Below are 20,265 nucleotides of genomic sequence, written 5' to 3'. Positions count from 1 at the left end.
TAGGGCTCCGGGCAGCTGAGAGGAAATGGAGAAAAACCGGCCTCCCTGATGACCTAAAACCTTATCTCTCTCTCCTCCTCAACTACACCTCCTCTGCATCAGCTGCTAAAGCTTCTTACTACCATTCCGACATTCAAACCTCTGCCTCTGACCCAAGGAAACTATTCTCCACATTTTCCTCACTCCTCAACCCACCTCCCCCCCCTCTTACCTCCTCCCTGTCTGCAGATGACTTTGTCACCTACTTTGAAAAGAAGGTTGATGACATTAACAGGTCTTTCTCTCTGTCTCTCTCCAACACTGTTACCACTCCTCCCAAACCCACTCCGCTACACTCGGTCTCTGGTTTATCAGCTCTTTCCCCGCTCTCCCCTGTTGATATTCTAAAACTGATCTCATCCAAGCGGGCAACCACCTGCCCTCTCAATCCTATCCCCTCCCCTGTTCTCCAATCCATTTCAAAAGACCTCCTCTGTTCCTTACCACCATAATCAATTCCTCTCTATCCACCGGATCTGTCCCAGCTGCCTAAAAGACAGCCAGAGTCAAGCCTCTTCTCAAGAAACCAACCCTTGACCCATCTGCTGTCCATAAATATAGACCAGTATCCCTTCTCTCCTTCTTATCTAAAACCCTTGAACGTGTTGTCTCTAACCAACTGTCTCACTATCTCCTTCAGAACAACCCCCTTGACCCTCATCAATCCGGCTTTAAGGCTGAGCACTCAACCGAGACTGCTCTCCTTGCTGTCACGGAGGCCCTCCACTCTTTTCGAGCTTCCTCCCTCTCCTTTGTTCTCATTCTTCTGTACCTGTCTGCTGCATTCGACACAGTAAACCACCTGATCCTTCTCTCCACCCTCTCAGAACTGGGCATCTCTGGCTCTGCACTCTCCTGGTTTGCATCCTACCTGCCGATCGCTCTTACCAGGTGACGTGGAGAGGATCGCTGTCCTCCCCACAAGCCCTCACCACTGGGGTCCCCCAGGGCTCTGTCCTAGGGCCCTTACTGTTCTCCCTCTATGCCAAATCTCTTAGCTCGGTAATTTCGTCACATGGTTTCTCCTACCACTGCTATGCAGATGACACTCAACTCTTTCTCTCTTCCCCCGCCTCTGAGTCACAGGTGGCAACACATGTCTCTGTGTGTCTTGCAGACATTTCTGCTTGGATGTCAGCCCACCATTTAAAGCTCAACCTTGCTCTTCCTGCTCTTCCTCCCAGGGAAAGCCTGCCCTCTCCAAGACTTCTCCATCACAGGAGACACTCTACTGTGACCTCCTCTCAGACAGCCAAGAATCTTGGGTGACCCTTGACAACCACTTATTCTATGCAGCGAACATCACAGTGACAGCACGCTCCTGCAGATTCTTCCTCTACAACATCAGAAGGATACGTCCATTCCTCACGAGACAACTCTTGGTCCAGACACTTGTGATCTCCCACCTTGACTACTGCAACGCACTCTTGGCCGGGCTCCCCGCCTCCTCCATCAGACCTCTGCAGCTCATCCAGAATGCTGCTGCCCGTCTGGTGTTCAATCTTCCCAAGTTCTCCCATGTCACTCCCCTCCTTCGCACCCTTCACTTGCTCCTGGTAGCAGCTTGCATCAGATTCAAGACCCTTTGCTCACCTACCGGGCGGCAAAGGTAACAGCCCCTCCCTACTTGCAAGCAATGGTCAGCCCCCAAACCCCTGCCCGATCACTCCGCTCTCCCACCTCGGCTGGCCGCCTGGCATCACCGCCTCTACGTGGATGCAGCAGTCGCACTACTCGGTCACGGCTTTTCACTGTCCAGGTGCCCCGCTGGTGGAACGAGCTTCCCACTGCTGTCATGACTGCAGAGTCACTACCTATCTTCAGCCGTAGATTGAAGACCTAACTCTTCAGGCTATACCTTAACTGCCCCTCCTAAAGACCTCTTCATCCCCACTACCCCCCTTCCTTCCTCTAGCATTGTGACTGCCAATGGCCCCTGCTCCTAGCATAGATTTGTTTTTCTTATGATAACTGATGGATATATGATTCACTTACTTAGCCAAATGTATTTGTTGTCAGTCGCTTTGGATAAAGGCGTCTGCTAAATGTCAAAAATGTAAATGTAAATGTATATGTTCAGCTAAGACATTGTATCTGGTGTCATCATTTGTGTATGAGAGCATGTCAAATGTATCAAAAGTCAGCAACATCTTTGCTGGAGGAACAGCATCTGGCTAAACACCCATGAAATTATTATTAGTTATTAAAAAAGGAGGAGATGTGTCTTGCAGAAATAATTGAACTTTAAATATTGCATATGTACCAAACAGATATTGTGACCGCAAGCATTGATAGCCTATGAATGTAGTTGATCAAGCCAACAATACTTTAAAACATATGAAACACACATTAGGATTCACATTAACTGTAGACATGCGGTATGCCATTTTACAGCACACAGGGAAAAAAGTGATGAGGGGAAGCAAGGTTATTCATATCCTCAAGAGCAAACAACAATGTTACCAAATATAAACCAGTCCTGACACATGGTGATGGCCATGGTGACACTGACGCTAATATGAGATATGATGAAACAGAATGAAATGCAATTTCCCTTGATAGTTAGAGTCACCAGTTTAGATCAAAACCACAGCATCAAAGTCTTTGAAATCACCGTTTTTTTTAATTCACCTGCTGCACAAAAGGACTGTAACACCTGTGGTTATAGGAGATAATGTGCTTTTTCTTTTAAGGTGCAAATGTTCTTGTACACTTCTCTTTGCCTCTCTGGATGTCCTGTTCATGTCACCTACAATCAAACATCAAAGTAGCTCATACTCAAAGCCCAACAAGAAAATTGGCAATTGCACAGAAATCCTCTGGGAAATTCATCAGCTAGGTCTCTTTGTGGACATATGGAAATGGTTATATTAGGAATATACAGTTGTTATTTCATTATTCAATTATACATTATTCAAGCATGACAACAATGGGCTGTATCAATGAAGATGTTCTAAAACATCCCTTCCCAGGCTATGTAATGAACCTTGAAATTAATCAAAAGTTCAAACTAATTTAAAAATATGAAATTAGTTTTAGTTGTTCTTCATAGCTGCCAAATTGTTTCCCAGTTTGTGAACGTCAAATTACGTTTAGAACATGAAGCTTTGTACAGATGAGCAGAGCACTTTGTGGTCTGTGGCTTCACTCCAGGAGCAGGCAAAAGATGGGCTATTTCTGGTGCTTGATCCGGAGAAGGACATCGGAGAGAACAATTCCCCCCACCGCCCCCTTGTCTCAGATGCTGTTGTTGGCCATTGTCTGTTCTTCTGTAAGAAATGGGGGAAATGCTTGTTATTGGTTCAGGGGACACAGTGAGCTGGGTAAATCAAATAAACATGAGTAATCATGTGAACAGATTCAATGAAGCTTTAATTAAGCTTTTTATCCCTTTGTTGGTTTGTGAAGACGGGAGGGGGAGGCATACATGGTTTGTTGTCAAGTCTTCAGTGGCATTGAGGTGTTCAGGCACTTTGTGTGTAAATAAACCCAGGGAGCCATGCTGTCAGATCCTCCCTGGGTGACACATAACCCTTGTAGATTAGTGATGCTGTACAAATTAATCAATGGCGAAGAAAATAGCTCTGCACTGAACAGAAAAGGCTGCCTGAGCCACAAAGGCATTGTGTTTTGACTATTTCAACACGGCAAATGATGAATGAGGACATTTTTGAGGTTAGGTGCTTCTGGAGGATGTTACCGTACTCTACCTCCAGGTTGCCAGGGGGCAGTATTGGGGAGATACAGAGGAGACATCTCTGTTCTGGATCAGACCGGGGGCTGTTGATGGAGAAGCAGGGGGAGGGAGAAGGAGGTGTGTGTGTGAGTGTGTGTGTGTGTGTGTGTGTGTGTGTGTGTGTGTGTGTGTGTGTGTGTGTGTGTCTGTGTGTGTGACTGTGTGTGTGTCTGTGTGTGTGTGTGTGTGTGTGTGTGTCTGTGTGTGTGTCTGTGTGACTGTGTGTGCGTGCACATGTGAAGTGTAACAGTCCTATGTGCCTCTCAAAGACCTCAGGGAGAAGAAATGGAAACAGCCCCTCTGGGATTGGAAGTGTGTCAAGACTCTTAGTGCTGGGGTTGTTTTCTCCAAGTGAGACTCAATTCCCTCTTTTTACTGACATACATTAGACAGCTGTAAGACCAATTGCCTCTATGTAATGCATATTTCAATAATTTGATGTGATTGTTACGATGCTATTTGTTGTATTGCTGCTTTCTACACCGATTAGAATGTTTTAGAATACTCCCGTTTGCTTGTGTGGGGGTGCATTAACTAACGTCAACAGCTGGCCATGATAACATATGAACCATGAGGTTATCTTCTTAGGATTTATTTCATTAGATCATGCCATGTTAGTTTAGGTGTGGCTGTGCCATGTTCAGTGGATCTGGTCAGGTCAGTGTGAGTCAAACAGTAATCAACCTGTTTATCACTAGCAATAAGCCAACTGTAGGCACAAAAGAGGTGGGGAAATGCTTTGTGTTTCTGTCTGGGATTTGAGATAACCTATTTGTAGCCTTTGCCACAAAACCTCATCAAGAACTGCATGCGGTGGATAAAGGATCCGATCGTTTGACTAGCAGTGTGTGTTGAGTGTTGCCAGAGAGGCTGACTCAGAAGTGCACAGGGCCTGGGCAGCCTCTGTTCTGCTCATCTTCTTCCAGGCAGTGTTCATTGACTGCTTTAGTATTCAGAAGGAAGGCGGTTTGGCAGGTCAGACTATTGCCATAATAACAGATGACTTAAGGCGAAATCCTAATTTGCCCCTGCTTAAATCAAGCTCGCTACGCACAGTTTATTCAAATTTGAGTTGTTTGTATCTAAATTCTAACTACACGACCACTTAGCCCCATTTGTGGTTAGACGTACTACTTTTTACTTGTTGGATGTAGAACTAGACCCATGCATAATTTACCTACCTTTGCTGTGGTTGTGACATTTCTGACCTTTATTAAACTGTATTTTAGAAAGGACAATATATAAGATGAGTTTGAGAAAATATTGTTAATGACAGCAAAGCTGGTGTGAATGCGTGGTCACGTGACTGTGAATCACATGGGAGTTTTTTCAGTTGGCCATCGTTCGGAATGCTGACTGAAATTGGGAAATGCCTGAAACAATGTAAACCTTTCCAGTTCACTGTAGGCCTACCCTTATCTAAAAACAAACCAACTTCAAAATGTGCAGACTTACTTCAATTAATTAATGAATGTACTTACATTTTGAGTTATATGTACTTTTTCAAAAACAAACAAACATATATTTAAGATGCTACTTCTCTAAAACCTTTAAAGGTTAAATAAACACCAACCTTCCTTTAAAATGTACAGATAGACTCAACTTCGACTCAACGTACAAATGACTTAAAATTCATTCTATTTCAGGAAGGCACAGTGTTTACACACATATTGCAGTGCATTCAAATTGTTATCTGTATCTTATTTAAGAATAACAATGGCTATAAATACTATATATGCCACTTCTGCCCACGTAGAGTTTAGTATATATGCCTATTATAGCCAGTTTAGAACTGAACCCCAGTAAGATGGCTGCCAAATTGCTCCATTCCAGAGCATTAGGTTGCCTATGAAATCAGCCCATCTATTGTTCTATATCTGTGGACTCAGCATTGTCATGTGGAGAAGTGTTTTGCCCATATTTGGGCCCTGGCAGTTACAACTCCCAGTAGGCCATTTGAGAGGAATTTGAGAGGATGAGAATATTGAATTACTCACTTCAAAGGAGCTCTGGGCCAAGGGTACCACATGTGCTACGTCAGCTTGTACGAGAGGGGAATGGAAAATATGAGTGATACTCTTGAGATGGTATGCTTAAAAAGTTCATATCACTTTTGGCTGCTATCCATGTTTACTGAATATAGTATAGTATATCCATATCACTATTAATGAAATGTGTTTTTAAGCTTTTTAACATTTTTTTTTGTTATTGACAGCTTAAAATACTTCATGGTAAAACTCATGGTAACACATGGTAAAACTCATGGTAACACACATTAGCCTGAAATGTAACTTTAGAGGTAGACTCTGGGATATGACATCATAGCAACAGGAGCGGGGCCACGCTGCCAGAGACTCTTAAAAACCAGAGATGCAACAGACGGGAGAATAGAACATGTTGCGAGTCGAATGCGATCGGGGCATGCCCTCTGCCATCTTTTGTCGGAGGCCGGTGAAACGACTGGGCGCTCTGGTTCGCTTGTGTTCGCTACAACATCTTTGATGAAAGTTGCTCTCTCTTCACGGGTGTGTGTTCCGGGTGGGGGTCGCACTACCCAGTGCGGTCCCTAGGTGTCTCCCTCCGGCCGTCCACTGTGCCGCCTCATCAAGAACTTATCACTCAGCACCTGTGTGTAATTGTCACTGATGCTTTGCGTACCCTCACTTCCCTTCACTCCCTGCTTGGTCTTCACCGTTTGCTGGTCGCTTCATGAACGTAAGCTATTGGAACATACAAAGTACTGTTTTTGGAGAATGCGTTCTCCCCTTTTGTTTTCGAGCTTGAGTCTGTGTTTGTATCCTGTTTTTTCTGCACTTCTTTAAGTAAAGAACCTTTTGTTTGGTACCGCTACCTAGTCGCCTGCCTCCCTGTACCTGCACTGGGTCCGCTTACTATACCTGATCGTTACAGGTGTGATGCCGTATCCCAGAGTCTACCTTCAGTTACAGTATTTTAATTCAGTAAGGACCATTTTACGATAGTTTTAAAAGAATAAGTGAGGCTATGTAAACACAAATGCTTGCAACTGTCACATTTCTCGTCGCAACAAAGCAGGGCCCTTAGGGCGAAGCTTACTTCGCTGGTAGCCTATTTGATACTGAGCAATGATACCATACCAGACAAACAGAACAGTAAAGATCAGTGAAATGGTTCAATGCAGAAAAGGGAGGAGCAGAAATACACATTGATGACATACTTAAAATCTCTCGATCCAGGCTTATTAAAGTGTGACCTAGCGAGCCCTCATTTCCACTGACCCACTCTCTGAGTAACAGGGAGAAGAAAATCAATCCCATTTCAGTCCCTACATATCTCAGCACCCCCCTACTGTGTGGCCTAGCTACAAATACCAGGATATAACACCCGTGAACCACCATACAAACTCTATCCATCAAATATCTCTAATTGGTACACACATAAAAGTCTATAGGCAATTTGGACTATCATGACTGAGTATGAATATTTTTTTTAATTGCAAGACTTTCAAAATGTATTGTTTGTTTTGCATTGTTTGCATTGAATTTTCACAAGGGACATACACTCAACTCATCAAGACACACCAGCTACTCATTGACATGCTCATCATGGTAATTGTACTTCTCATACAGAATTAGAAAATGTTCACTTACAGCAGAATTTTGATGAAATGCATATTGCCTCGAAATCCACTCCCACAGTGTGATAGTACCCTTGCTAGTACCCTTAATAACCCTTGCTTTTATTTCTGGCAGCTCAGTAGATTACTTCATCTCTGAACATTATAAACTCCCTTCATTCAAAACCCCTTCCAACTCAATTACACAATGGGGATTGAAGCTAATGAAACCTCTGCCTGATTTCATAAGGGCATTGGTGCCATTGTCAACAAAGAACAAAGTGCCTCCTTTCCTATAGCCTGGGCTTAAGTAATGAGAGAGGGGAGCCTTGCTCCTGCCTTAGCCACAGAATAGAGAAACACAATGAGGCAATCTCTAACACAAACAATATGGCTGAACTTACAGACACCAGGGGAGGTCACCTCTGAATGGGAAAGAATTTCCCATGGTCTCTGATTCCACCGGTTCAATATTTACTGGGTGAGGAAGGAAAAACCACAGTTCTGATTCCTTCTCGCTGGCATTGCTCATTCCACGTCACTCACATTTCCCACAATCAAAATAGAAAGTGAAGAAAAATATCCCCTGGCTGTTTTCCACCCTTTCTTCTCTCCTCTTATTTTTAGGTTTTACTCCGCAACTTGAAGAATGTCCAAAGGGCATTTCTCAGTGAAATCCATCACTTTGTATTCAATCGTTCACACACAAATGCTCTCTCTTGCATCAGTGAGAGGATTGCATGTGGGTTTCAGGTTTGATCAGTTTGATCAGTTGCCATGTAGTGGAGTCTAAAGTAGTCATATTGTCATTGTCCTTCTGAGATATACCCACCAACCTTGAGAGATATGGTCCGAATAATTGATTCCTGTATTCACCTGCAACACAGGCTCCTAGCAAAACATGCTTGCTGCAGTGACAAGAGAGAGAGAGAGACGTCAGTTTGCCCTTCAGTCCATTATATCAAGACAATCCAAAGAGACAATGAGGGTTTCAGTGTTCTCTCTCTCTCTCTCTCTCTCTCTCTCTCTCTCTCTCTCTCTCTCTCTGTCTCTCTCTCTCTCTCTCTCTCTCTCTCTCTCTCTCTCTCTCTCTCTCTCTCTAGTGTTAATGGGCAACCAATAATTTGTACCAATTTGTCACTCCTGATTGTAATCCTGCAGGACATTTTTGGGACAGTCATGATGTGGTGAATGTATAAGCATATGACGTATTCCATGATGCATATTCTGAGAGCTGGATATGATTGCTTTGCTGGAGATAAAGGTTGCAATCTGCATGATTTGTTGTTGGGTTTGAGATTGAATGCCAGTGTGCTGTATTTCTGCCCGACTTCTCAGGTCCAGAGAGCTACATCTTATGTCCCTGATAATTGTGGGTGGATGGCTATGCTCTCAATTCAACTCAATTGAGGACTTGAAAGCATAATTTTCAGGATTTTGGCGGACGTTGTGATAGTGAAACGGTTTGATTATGTAATGTAAATCATTGGCTATGTGCTGTAACGCATGTTGTGTTGGTAAGAAAGCTTTATACGATTCATAATCGTTAATTGAATTGAATCTACCAAGTTTCATAAGACACTGCATGAAGCAGTTTCGATTAAGCAAATGCAAATACCACATATTTTCACTTTGGCGAACCCTAACACTCGATCATGTTATCGTGGAAAGTGGTTTTCAATATTCAATGGTCTAGAGCGGTTATTGGTCAATGATTTCAAATGTCAAGTCTCCCTACAGTATCTCTCCTTTGAATGCATGAAATGCAAAGAGGGAGAACAGAAGCCTCATGATCAATGTTTTCTTTATTATTTCTGGTATTTTAAATGTATTCTGCACATTCTTTCCAAACCAGCGTCTGTTTGATATTATGGCGGTCCATTTTGTGGGAGAAACTGTGCTGATTTGATAGTTTGTAGTTTCGAGACCATGGACAGTTCCTATGCGCGTAGCCTATTACCCTACTTCGCAAAACGTAAAATGACCTCTTCATTCAGAAGGCTACTCACACGAATAATCCTGTGTATGTTAAAGGGCTATACTGATCCCACCTCAAATCCTTGATCCTGAACTCCTGAAAACTATGTAAGTAATGATCATGAAGTTCCCCGCCCACTGTGCCGAGTGTCTACAGATTGAAGTGAAAGGGGGGCACATTTCGATTCATGGATCATAACAGCGCACCTCAGTCGTCTGGAAATAGGCTATTGTCTTTTTGACATTGCTTCAAATAGAAACAAGACAGGAGGTATTATATATGGCACGATATTTACGCACAACTGGGTTTCTCTCCCCTGTAATATGTTTATTTTGCCCGTGAGCCCCAACCTCCAGGTGACCGGTAGATGTCTTGGAATCGTGACATCCTTCTTACTTCGGTTATAATTGAGATTAGGTAGACTGACGCCGGCGCGGCCACATCTCTAGTTTCGTTGGTTAAAGATTCCCTTCTGAAAAGATTGATGCATTCGTCACAGGCTAGTATTGTTAATTGTTGAGTCAATACGATTGAAGACGTCCGAAAATTTCAAGATTTCACGATGACAGCTTCAAAGGAGCAATCAAAGCAGAGATCGAACCAGCCACAGCCAGAAGAGGTAATTCAACATACTGATTTTCCATTTAGTTGGATCAACCGATTTATATGAAGTGATCCAGTCTCCAATATGTGTTTGTTTCAGGAGATCGTGCGGTTATTTTACTGGGGCATCGTAGCATCCGCGTGATTGATGCAACAGATAGGCGACGAAACATAATCGATTCAGTTACTCATCAGGAATCAGTTTAAAGTTCAATTTCGTTTGCGGATCACTTGATTGCAAATACTTTGTTGTGAGAGATTGATTTCACATATGCTTGTTTGTCGAGTATGAGTAGCCTATACCATTTTGATACATCAAACGTGAATCTCATAGATTTGTGCCTATACTGTAGGCTATAGGTTTAACTCAAGTTGACTCTTAGTATTATACGCGATGTCTAGATTAATGAGGAGGATGGTGATGGACTAGGATGATTTCTTGGTTAAGCCATGTGGCAACTCCAGCTCTCTAGGACCAGCATAGAACATTCACTACCTGTTAACGACTACCTTTCTATTTAGTGATGAACATTCACTACTTCAAAGTTCAGCCTACATATAGTAAACACTATTTAAAAAAAAAAAAAAAGAGCTAAGAAAGTGACTTTTGAATAGTTCTGACTTTTCTACACATAATGCACAACAAGTAAGTCAGATAATCATAGAAGATTATGATCTTACTCACAGCTGGTCATTAGATCCTTCATGCATCTCATAATCACTGTAGGTTTGTAGAAATCCTCTGATTGGCCAACCACATGGTGTCCTTCACAAGCCAAGCTTGTAGACTCTGGCTGTTTTTATTTACATACATTCTGTCATAGAACTGTAACATTTACATTCTGATTTAAAAAAACAGATAATAGTGTTCTCTTTTCCTCATGTTCCACAATGATTTGAGTTACCAATTATCATCTCAGGGGTGTCTGCTCAGTTCTCTAGGGTTTTGCCTGGCCTTTTATATGTAGAAGAATAGCTCATGATGTTGAACAAATACTTAAGGAGTTGAAGGTTGATAATGAAATATGTCATGATTATAATCATGCCATAGTCATTTACAGATATGGAAATTGCATTTGTCAGCAACAGACTGCAGTTGGTGTCGAGAGGATACATGTTTAAAATCACTCCCAAATGCAGAAATGTAAATGCAGAATTTCAAGGCATCATAAGGAATACAATTATACTGTATTATTCCTTGTCAATTTGAAGTGGGCTATCCACCAAGCATGGCTCAAGCAATGGTCTAGCAACTACTCTGGACTATAGCAAGGGAAAGAGTTAAAATAAGTCGTCCTTGTCGCCTTTTTGTGTCGTCTGCCTGCCCCTTGGTATTGTCCCAACATAGTGTGAGATGGTAGTTGATTTAAACAAGGACATGTTGTCTATTGAACGATTTCAATCTGTGAACCTGCTCCTAGTTATTGAATAAAAGATAAAGTGTTATTTTGACAAAAAGCCAAAGTAGGCCTCGTGAATATGATCATGAATCGGTACGCTCCCACTGTCAAACCTATAATCAGGCAGTAGTGATTTCCCCTTGCTTCACCTGACAGCTCAGATGAGCTCAAATGATTCCAGCAGGGTACACTTACGGCATGGTTGCACTATCCACAACAGCATCCCTCCCTCTCCACCTATCAGATCTAATCATGACAAGCTTTTCAGAGTCACTGTATGAAGGAGCTGTCGTTTAATGGTGAATCATGCCTTAACCTTTCAATAATGCAGTTTTCTGTGTAGAAGCTAACCACTACTAGTGAGGATTGCATTTGTTTGTGAAATGTCTGTGTCCAATGTATTGTTGTTCATGTTCAACAGTTTTCTGGTATCTAGATTGAGAATGTGTGTCTGATGCATCCACTTGGATAATGTGCTGTTTTTAAAAAAAAATGTATTTATGAATGATGCTATTCTGCACTATTGTGCAGTTCAACATGTTTACTTGCTTGTCTTGACCAGCCACATACTGTGTCCACACTGATGGCCATTCTGCACGCCTGTGCCATATGGTCAACTGTAGTCAATATGGTAAGGAGGGTATGCAGCAGGGCAAGTGTATTTATTGAAGCCTTTGCCCTCTTTTCAATGGCCTGGAAACATGTAGGCTACTTATTACTCGTGAATTGGAGAGAAAAAAAAGAGTTGTGTACCTCTCCACAGCCCAGTTCTGATTTATACCACCTGTGCTGCCAACATGGGTCATAATAAAACCCTCACAACAAAACAGACCCGCTGTGAATTATTCAGTGCAAGTGTCTCTCCGTGGGGAATGTTGGACATGTATATGGTTTAGGGCTAACCCCTAAAAAAGCCTGTGTGAAATACATTTGGACAGGTTAGACAGGGTTACGGCTAGGTAGGTGCTTGGGGAGATCCGATGTCTTTTGTCATGGCTGCAGCAGAACCCTGATCAACAAATATTTACTGACTCTCTCCGACTGATTTTCGGTTTCGTCTCAATTGTTGGCCTGATCCTCAGAAGAGCTTAATCAGGGTCAGATGGTGACAGGTGGCCTTAGTAACGAACAAGGAGATGGGTTTCTGGCGTGGTGGGTACCCTGGCAGTAGAGCGGAGGGATAGGGAGATCTGTTTGGTGAAGACTTGGCAGGGTCTCCCGCTCCCTCATTCCACTTGTTCTGCAGTGTCTGGCAGACGGTCAGCGTTTTAATGACTACCCCAACGCCTGGGGAGTCCTCACCATTCTCTCCCTCTTAGCTCCCTAAGAACACGGTCTGTCACCAACAAACAAACAAACAAACAAACAAACAAACAAACGGACAAAAGAAAAAAGAACAAATAAAAGCGTAATGTACTGATGTTGTATGCGTAGATGACTACCATCCATTTCAATGTGAGACTACCATATCATATATTGTTCACACTCTGGGAGACACATTCCAAAGTGGTTGGAACCAGGATCAGGCAGACATGTACATGTACCTCTGCTCTAGGTGCAAATTACAGTATGTTGGTTTCTTTGCACAGGGGATGTACTCACAGAGTTGTTTATGTATGCAGTCTTGAAGCTCAGTCACAACCAAAACAACAGTGAAACACTGCAGGTATCTGGAACATTATTGCTTAGTTATTTGCCACACAGAGTCAAACACATGCACCTGTACCCTGTGGAGTTGACTTCCTTGCTTCGCATTTTGTGTGCATCTCTTGTGCATTTCTTTGATGAACAGCTTTGTAAAAAGTTCAGAAATCTGTCTCTCTCCGCCTCTGTAGCTACGGCCTCTGTGCCTCGAGAATGGACAAAGGAAAGGTTAATTTGAAGGTCGAGGTCAGGATGGTAATCTTTCCTGAGATGGCTACTTGACAATCAATAGTTTGTCTCGACTACTATCTGCCCTCTGCTGCGTCTCAGGACCTCTCTCTTCACATCCCTAACATTTCAGCTGTAGTCAGTAATGATATTGATTCATTTTTATTCATAACCCTTTTGTTGGTTTATATTGAATGCTGAATCAAATCCCTTCATTTATTCATGTTTTGTTGCTATAATGTAATGGGTTGGTGGAGTAGTAGTTCTCTCTCAGTCGACTCAGTTTGACCCCTCATTATGGGACATACTTGTGTACCACTCTTGTGTGCCTTTCGCTGAAGGCCGGCATTCAATAATGACTGGTACAGGCAGGCCAGCTATGCCATGCGCAAGGGGGGCAATGAGGTGAGGGGTCTCCCTCATCTTCTTCAGAGAACCTAGGTTACATTTCTAACCTTTAGTTCTCTCCCTTACTATGGAACCCTGCAAAACACCCCTATTGCTTTAGGATGGTGTGCACCGAGGGTGCAGTCCAGGCTGTAAAAAAAACATTGAAAAGTATGTGGAGATGCCCAGATGGCAGCAGCACATATCTCTGATCTATCACATGTACAAGTGAAAGGTAGACAAGAGCACGTGTCCCATAATGCGGGGGTCTCCCTCATCTCCTTCAGAGAACCTGGGTTACATTTGTAACCTTTAGGTCCAGGTAATGTAGTAAGGCAAGAAGAGTTATCAGTGTGTTCTGTGTGTTGTTGTTTTCTTCTCAGGACTTTGTGGATGTGAGCCCCTCTCATAGGAACTGGAAAGGGATCGCCATCTCCCTGTTGGTCATAGTGGTGGTCTGCTCTCTCATCACCATGTCTGTCGTCGTCCTCACGCCAGGTAACACATGATGGGGAGGAGAATGCATTGGCTTCCAGATTGGGTTTTTTAATCTTGGCTTGACCAATGCTTTATTGTTCAATCTGGGCAATGTTCAATGTTGTGTCTGTCCCCATCGGGTGAGGGTTGGAGGTTGTAGCAACTAATACTGTAATAACTGCAGACCATGTCATAATTGCTAATAATGTAATAAAATACATTGCTTAAGTGTAATGACTGCAACTAATAATGTAATAACATACTAACATCTCAGTCTTTCTGATTTATTTAGAGTCGCACTTAAGTAACAGTTTCTTTGAAGAATCCCCTGCTGTTGTTTTATCAATCAATAATCTATATAGCACCAATCCTAACCCATACATCCTAGCCATACACACACACACACACACACACACACACACACACACAATATCATAGAGAGAGAGAGAGATTACTTCCATCTGCCCGCCAAGCTGTGTGTTGTAAACTGAGCGTATGTGACACAATGTAACACAAAGGAAGTGTGAGCTCTCGGCACCTAGTAGGATGTTTCAGTGCTCCAGTACTTTGCTAATACTTACTGATATTGTTTTGCAGTGGAAGTCCCCGGTGGCAGTAACTCCAGACTTACTGTGATGGACCTGTTTAAACCAGACTTCACCGTGCATGACCCTGAAGCCAAATGGATAAGTGGTAAGTGCTTTGAGGAGAATTATCTCACACGCCTGGTTAAATGAAGCATTTTTTAAGGGACCTGTCTCCCCTGAATCTGATTACATTTCCAATTAAGAGCTCTGATGTCCTCACAAACCAACTCAGCCACCCAGGTTAGGTGATTTTTTGGGCTCTCCTATAAATTATAGGTACAATAACTTTAACGGGATAACAGAGATGTTGCATTCTGTTGACATGAATGCACGTCGTGAAGGAACCATTGAATAATATATTTAAGATTTTGTTGTTAGCAAGCAAAGCCTGTGGAGGCACCCACCGAAAAGCGTCAGAGTGACACCTCCTAATGCACATCACTAACAACAGATGGCCTCACAGCCATGCCTGTTTTGGGCCAAAACAGCGGACTGTCTCTTTATCCCATGTTATGACTCGGACAGCCTCTAGGATGTAGCCTTGGGTCAAATCTTCTAGCCCATATTCGGGATAAACACCCTTTGCCATAAAGCCAACAGGCTCAATAGTGCGAGACAATAGTTTGGGCACAGGTGTCTGTTTTTGTGTCCACCTGCCACAGCGAGTGAGCTTCCTCACACGGCCACGGTAAGAAATGGATACAGAGAGCCTGTGGCTCCATGGGCAGCAAATACAAATGACTTTTTCAGTAGCCTGTTGATTCTCATTACGTGGATGGGGCGGGACGCCTTTTCTCACACTGTGCCAGGCTGATGGACGGCGTGAACTCTTCTGGAACCCCTGTTGATTTCACACCCCTACCATGATGGATCAAGCCGTATCACCCGTCCACGCATTCACGCTAGCTTTCCCTTTCTGCAGGGTACAGGGCCCTAACACCGATAATCCCTTTAGTAAACCACTGTGAGGAACATAATGACAAACACACAGTCACCAGTTTCACGTCTGCTGACATGGCATTAGTCATTATTGATCAGAGATTGTATTTAGCCTGGCAATCAGAGCTAAAGTATTGTGTTGGATGGGGAAGATGTGGAGGTGATACTCTAGTATGTGCTTAAGAATTACACTTGGTGTGGAGAGTGATGTATTGGTTAGGGACTCTGTTCTGACAAGACCCAGACAGCCACTCCTGCTTGGACCTCATTATATTTGGAGGGATTATCTGGATGAGGGCTCTCTGTCACTCTGCTGCTTAGTGTGCCAGAACACCATAGTCTATCAGTCTATTTTAGATAGACCACATTGGCAAAGCTAATTATGATTTTTTGGGGGGTTATTACAATGTCTGCCATTGTGTCTTTCTCTTTGCAACTGGTGTTTGCAATTCATTGCGTGAAATATGGTATTCACTTTATTTTCACTATATTGGTATAATCTCTACTGTATGGGCAGACATTTAGGGTCTAATACCAACGTTAACAATGTGGTTGTGTTTATTGGGTTTTGGGGAAGTAATTACAGTTGTGTAATACATGGTGCCGGGCAAATGTCTGATAGATAACGCCACAATACAACAAAGAGATAAAGCGGTACTGTATAGCCAGTAGCCTCACAATTTAATTTAATTCTCATGCAATTAATTTACATAACCATGGAAACTGTTTTAATCGTCAGTGAGACATTTTATTTTCATCTAATTCATCTAACTATCTGCGGATGAATTATTCAAAGCTGTTTATTTTGGGCAGTCAAATGTGTGACTAATGTAGATTAGAGCCAACCTTACATTTTCACACAACATATTAGTCAGAGCAACATTTGTTTTAATCAGACAAGGATGCAATGTTCCAATACCAGAATTATACCAATAATAATTATAAACTGCACGATGTGAGCACCATGCATTTACATTTATGGCATTTAGCAGACGCCTTTATCCAGAGCGGCAGATACATTTGTCTAGGTAAGTGAATCATCTATCCATTAGTCATCATAAGAAAGTAATCAGTGCTAAGATCAGGAGCTATTGGCAGTCACAATGCTAGAAGAAGGAAGATTTTTTTGTATTATTATTATTTTTATTAATTTATTTACAGTAGAGAAACTTGTACAGGGGGGTAGTGGGGATGAAGAGGTCTTTAGGAGGGACAGTTAAGATATAGCCTGAAGAGTTGGGTGTTCAATCTACGGCTGAAGATAGGTAGTGACTCTGCAGTCATGACAGCAGTGGGAAGCTCGTTCCATCAGTGGGGTGTCAGGACAGTGAAAAGCCGTGACCAAGTACCACGGCTGCTGCATCCACGTAGAGGCAGCGGTGCCCGGCGGCCAGCCGAGGTGGAAGAGCGGAGTGATCGGGCAGGGGTTTGGGGGCTGACCATTGCTTGCAAGTAGGGAGGGGCTGTTCCCTTTACCGCCCGGTAGGCGAGCACCAGGATCTTGAATCTGATGTGAGCTGCTACCGGGAGCCAGTGGAGGGTGCGAAGGAGGGGCGTGACATGGGAGAATTTGGGGAGATTGAACACCAGGCGGGCAGCAGCATTCTGGATGAGCTGCAGAGGCCTGATGGCAGAGGCGGGGAGCCCGGCCAAGAGTGCGTTGCAGTAGTCAAGGCAAGAGATCACAAGTGTTTGGACCAAGAGTTGTGCTGCTTCTCTGATGAGGATTGGACGTATCCTTCTGATGTTGTCGAGGAAAAATCTACAGGAGCGTGCTGTCGCTGTGATGTTTGCCGCACAGGATAAGTGGTTGTCAAGGATCACTCCATGGTTCTTGGCTGTCTGGGAGGAGGTCACAGTAGAGTTCTCTACTGTGATGGAGAAGTCTTGGAGAGGGCAGGCTTTCCACGGGAGGAAGAGCAGCTCAGTCTTGTTAAGGTTGAGCTTGAGGTGGTGGGCTGACATTCAAGCGGTAATGTCAGGAGGGGGGAAAGAGAGAAAGTTGAATGTTATCTGCGATGCAGTGGTAGGACAGCACCTTCAAGGGTTTTAGATAAGAAGGAGAGAAGGGATACCAGTCTGTAGTTATGGACAGCAGATGGGTCAATAGTTGGTTTCTTGAGAAGAGGCTTGACTCTGGCTGTCTCAAAGGAAGCTGGGACAGATCCTGTGGATAGAGAATAATTGATGATGGTGGTAAGGAACGGAAGGATGTCTTTGGAGATGGATTGGAGAAAGGGGGAGGGGATAGGATCCAGAGGGCAGGTGTTTGCCCGTTTGGATGTGACCAGTTTTAGAATATCATCAGGGGAGAGGGGGGAAAGAGCTGATAAACCAGAGACCGAGTGTAGCGCAGTGGGTTTGGGAGGAGAGGTAGCAGTGTTGGCAAGAGAGAGAGAGAAAGAGCTGCTAATGTCATCAACCTTCTTCTCAAAGTAGGTGACAAAGTCATCCACAGACAGGGAGGAGGGGGAGGACGTGGGTTGAGGAGGGAGGAAAATGTGGAGAACAGTTTCCTTGGGTCAGAGACAGAGGATTGAATTTTGGAATGGTAGTAAGAAGCTTTAGCAGCTGATGCAGAGGAGGTATAGTTGAGGAGGAGAGAGAGATAAGGTTTTAGGTCATCAGGGAGGCCGTTTTTTCTCTATTTCCTCTGAGCTGCCCGGAGCCCTATTCTACAAGGAGGTATGAGAGGGTCTGGTGAAGACAATGTCGAGCTGATTGGCCGCTTTATGAGTCGGAGGAGAGTGGGACAGTGTGAGGCCGAAGGAGGAGAGAAGGTCAAGTACTCCAGACGACAATGTGAAGTTTGACAGGGGAGGTGACAGAAACAGCCTGGAATTCATTTTATGACCACTTAGCTGAGATGAGGAGTCCTGTGCCTCCCTCTCGACCAGAGAGTCTAGAGGAATAAGAAAAGGAGTAGGCATCAGAGAGGGCTTCCGGAGTAGCTGTTCTGGTGTAATCCATGTCTTTGTGAGGGCAAGGAAGTGGAGGGACATGAAGCAGGTGTAAGCTGAGATAGCCTCTGCTTTCCGGACCGCTGACTGGCAGTTCCAAAGTCCTCCCACGACAGTGAGGTCGTGGTCAGTTTAGCATGGTGGGTAGATTAGATTAGAATGGTTGCGAGAGGAGGTGTAGCGTCAATGTGTCCTCCTGAGGGATGAAATAACAGGAATGTGGAGAAAGCACATTGTGATATTTGCTGATATAGAGATAGAGGGTTTGTGGGCGATATAAGATGTAGGTACCGCTCAATACAAAAATAATCAAATAAATAAAAATACTTAGTAGTTAGGCCTTCCTCTCAGGCCTTCCTCGATGGACTCCACAGATTGGCTCCTTCGTCCTCGTGTCAGGAGGCTGTCGCTCTATGACCATCACGATAGAAATGCAGATTCTGTGATTGCTGATGACTAGCAGGGTAGCAGCCCCTCCCACCTAACGATCAGTTAACGACCAGACAGGTTTCACCACTTAATCCCAAATGTGTATGTCCTGGTCCAAGGTGAGCAGAAGTTAAAATCCTTTGCAGAATAGTTTCAGGCCGTCCCACTGGAGATTGGCAGCAATTGGCTTCAAACAGATAGCTTTCAACAGAAATTGGTCCCAGAGCTGAAGGCAGGATAGCCACAGCAAAATACAGCAAAACTACCAGCAACACACTGACTTTAAACAAGATTAAATTGATTTACTTAGACTGGAGAACAGGCTTCACCACTCAATCCCAGTTGTATTGTCCCATACATTCATAAAGTCAAAATAGTTTGTCCATATTTTGCCCAATACATAAATAATATACAGTCATTCAAAGACTTTAGATTGCAACTTAGGTCAACTTAAAAAGAGGGATTTCACCACAGGTATACTCCATGGTCACGTGTTATTACCATATCTCCAAAAGTGATCTGTTAGTTCATACACAACCTCCATCAATGACATTAGAATTCACTTGGCCGTCATATCATCCATTTTTGGTTACATTTGTATTTAATACCACACCAGCAGGTAATATTATCTCATTAAAATAGGGATGTTCTCCCTGATGAAAGGTTAGTAGTTGGAGGTCAGTGAGAACAGCTATTTATAGATACTTGACTAGCCTTAAGGATGTAGGATGGTTTTAATGAAGTGAAGTATACATATTCCTAATGATGGCACAGAGGCAGGAGCAGAAGCAGCGAGATGAAAGGCCATTTAAAGGTTAGAGTCATACAGACCTCCAGATAGACCTAATGGCTCATTGTGTAATGCCTTAATACCGGTCTAGTACTGGATGCTCAAAACCAAAGATAGGTTGAGAAATAAAGAAACACCATGAGGGTCTTACTTCTATTATATCCAAATGAACTGTCTCACGTCTCCCCCAGCAGCGTGTTAGTCTCATTGACCAACCCCCTCCAGCAACTAACAGCATACTGCACCACACGCTGAGTCAGGACATAAAAGTACATCATGATTGTGTTGAAAGACATTTTTACATGATGGATACAATTCTCATGTGGTGCGACGCTACATGAATATGACACTCTCCAGAAATCTTAAAGCAACTCTCCGGTGCAGTGGTGAAATGGGAACCACCTTTTTTTTAAGAAAGTTACATTCGTAATGCAGAACACAAGGACAACATTGCCATTTAATGTGGCCGTAGG

At 43.5% G+C, this 20,265-nt stretch overlaps 1 protein-coding gene across 1 annotated transcript in view; it reads left to right on the top strand.

Moving 5' to 3' along the window:
- LOC310812116 (inactive dipeptidyl peptidase 10-like) overlaps positions 1 to 20,265 on the top strand; it is a gene marked incomplete at both ends in the record, with an annotated part of 34,455 nt that overhangs the window by 2,773 nt on the left and 11,417 nt on the right. The window contains 2 exons of the mRNA XM_083680537.1: positions 13,994 to 14,108; positions 14,685 to 14,780. Of these exons, the coding sequence (XP_083536663.1) occupies positions 13,994 to 14,108; positions 14,685 to 14,780 (211 nt within the window). The remainder of the gene's footprint in view (positions 1 to 13,993; positions 14,109 to 14,684; positions 14,781 to 20,265) is intronic.

Source organism: Argentina silus (assembly GCF_951799395.1).
Source record: "Argentina silus genome assembly, chromosome: 11".
Lineage (NCBI taxonomy): Eukaryota > Metazoa > Chordata > Actinopteri > Argentiniformes > Argentinidae > Argentina > Argentina silus.
This window is presented reverse-complemented; position numbering and strand designations above follow the sequence as displayed.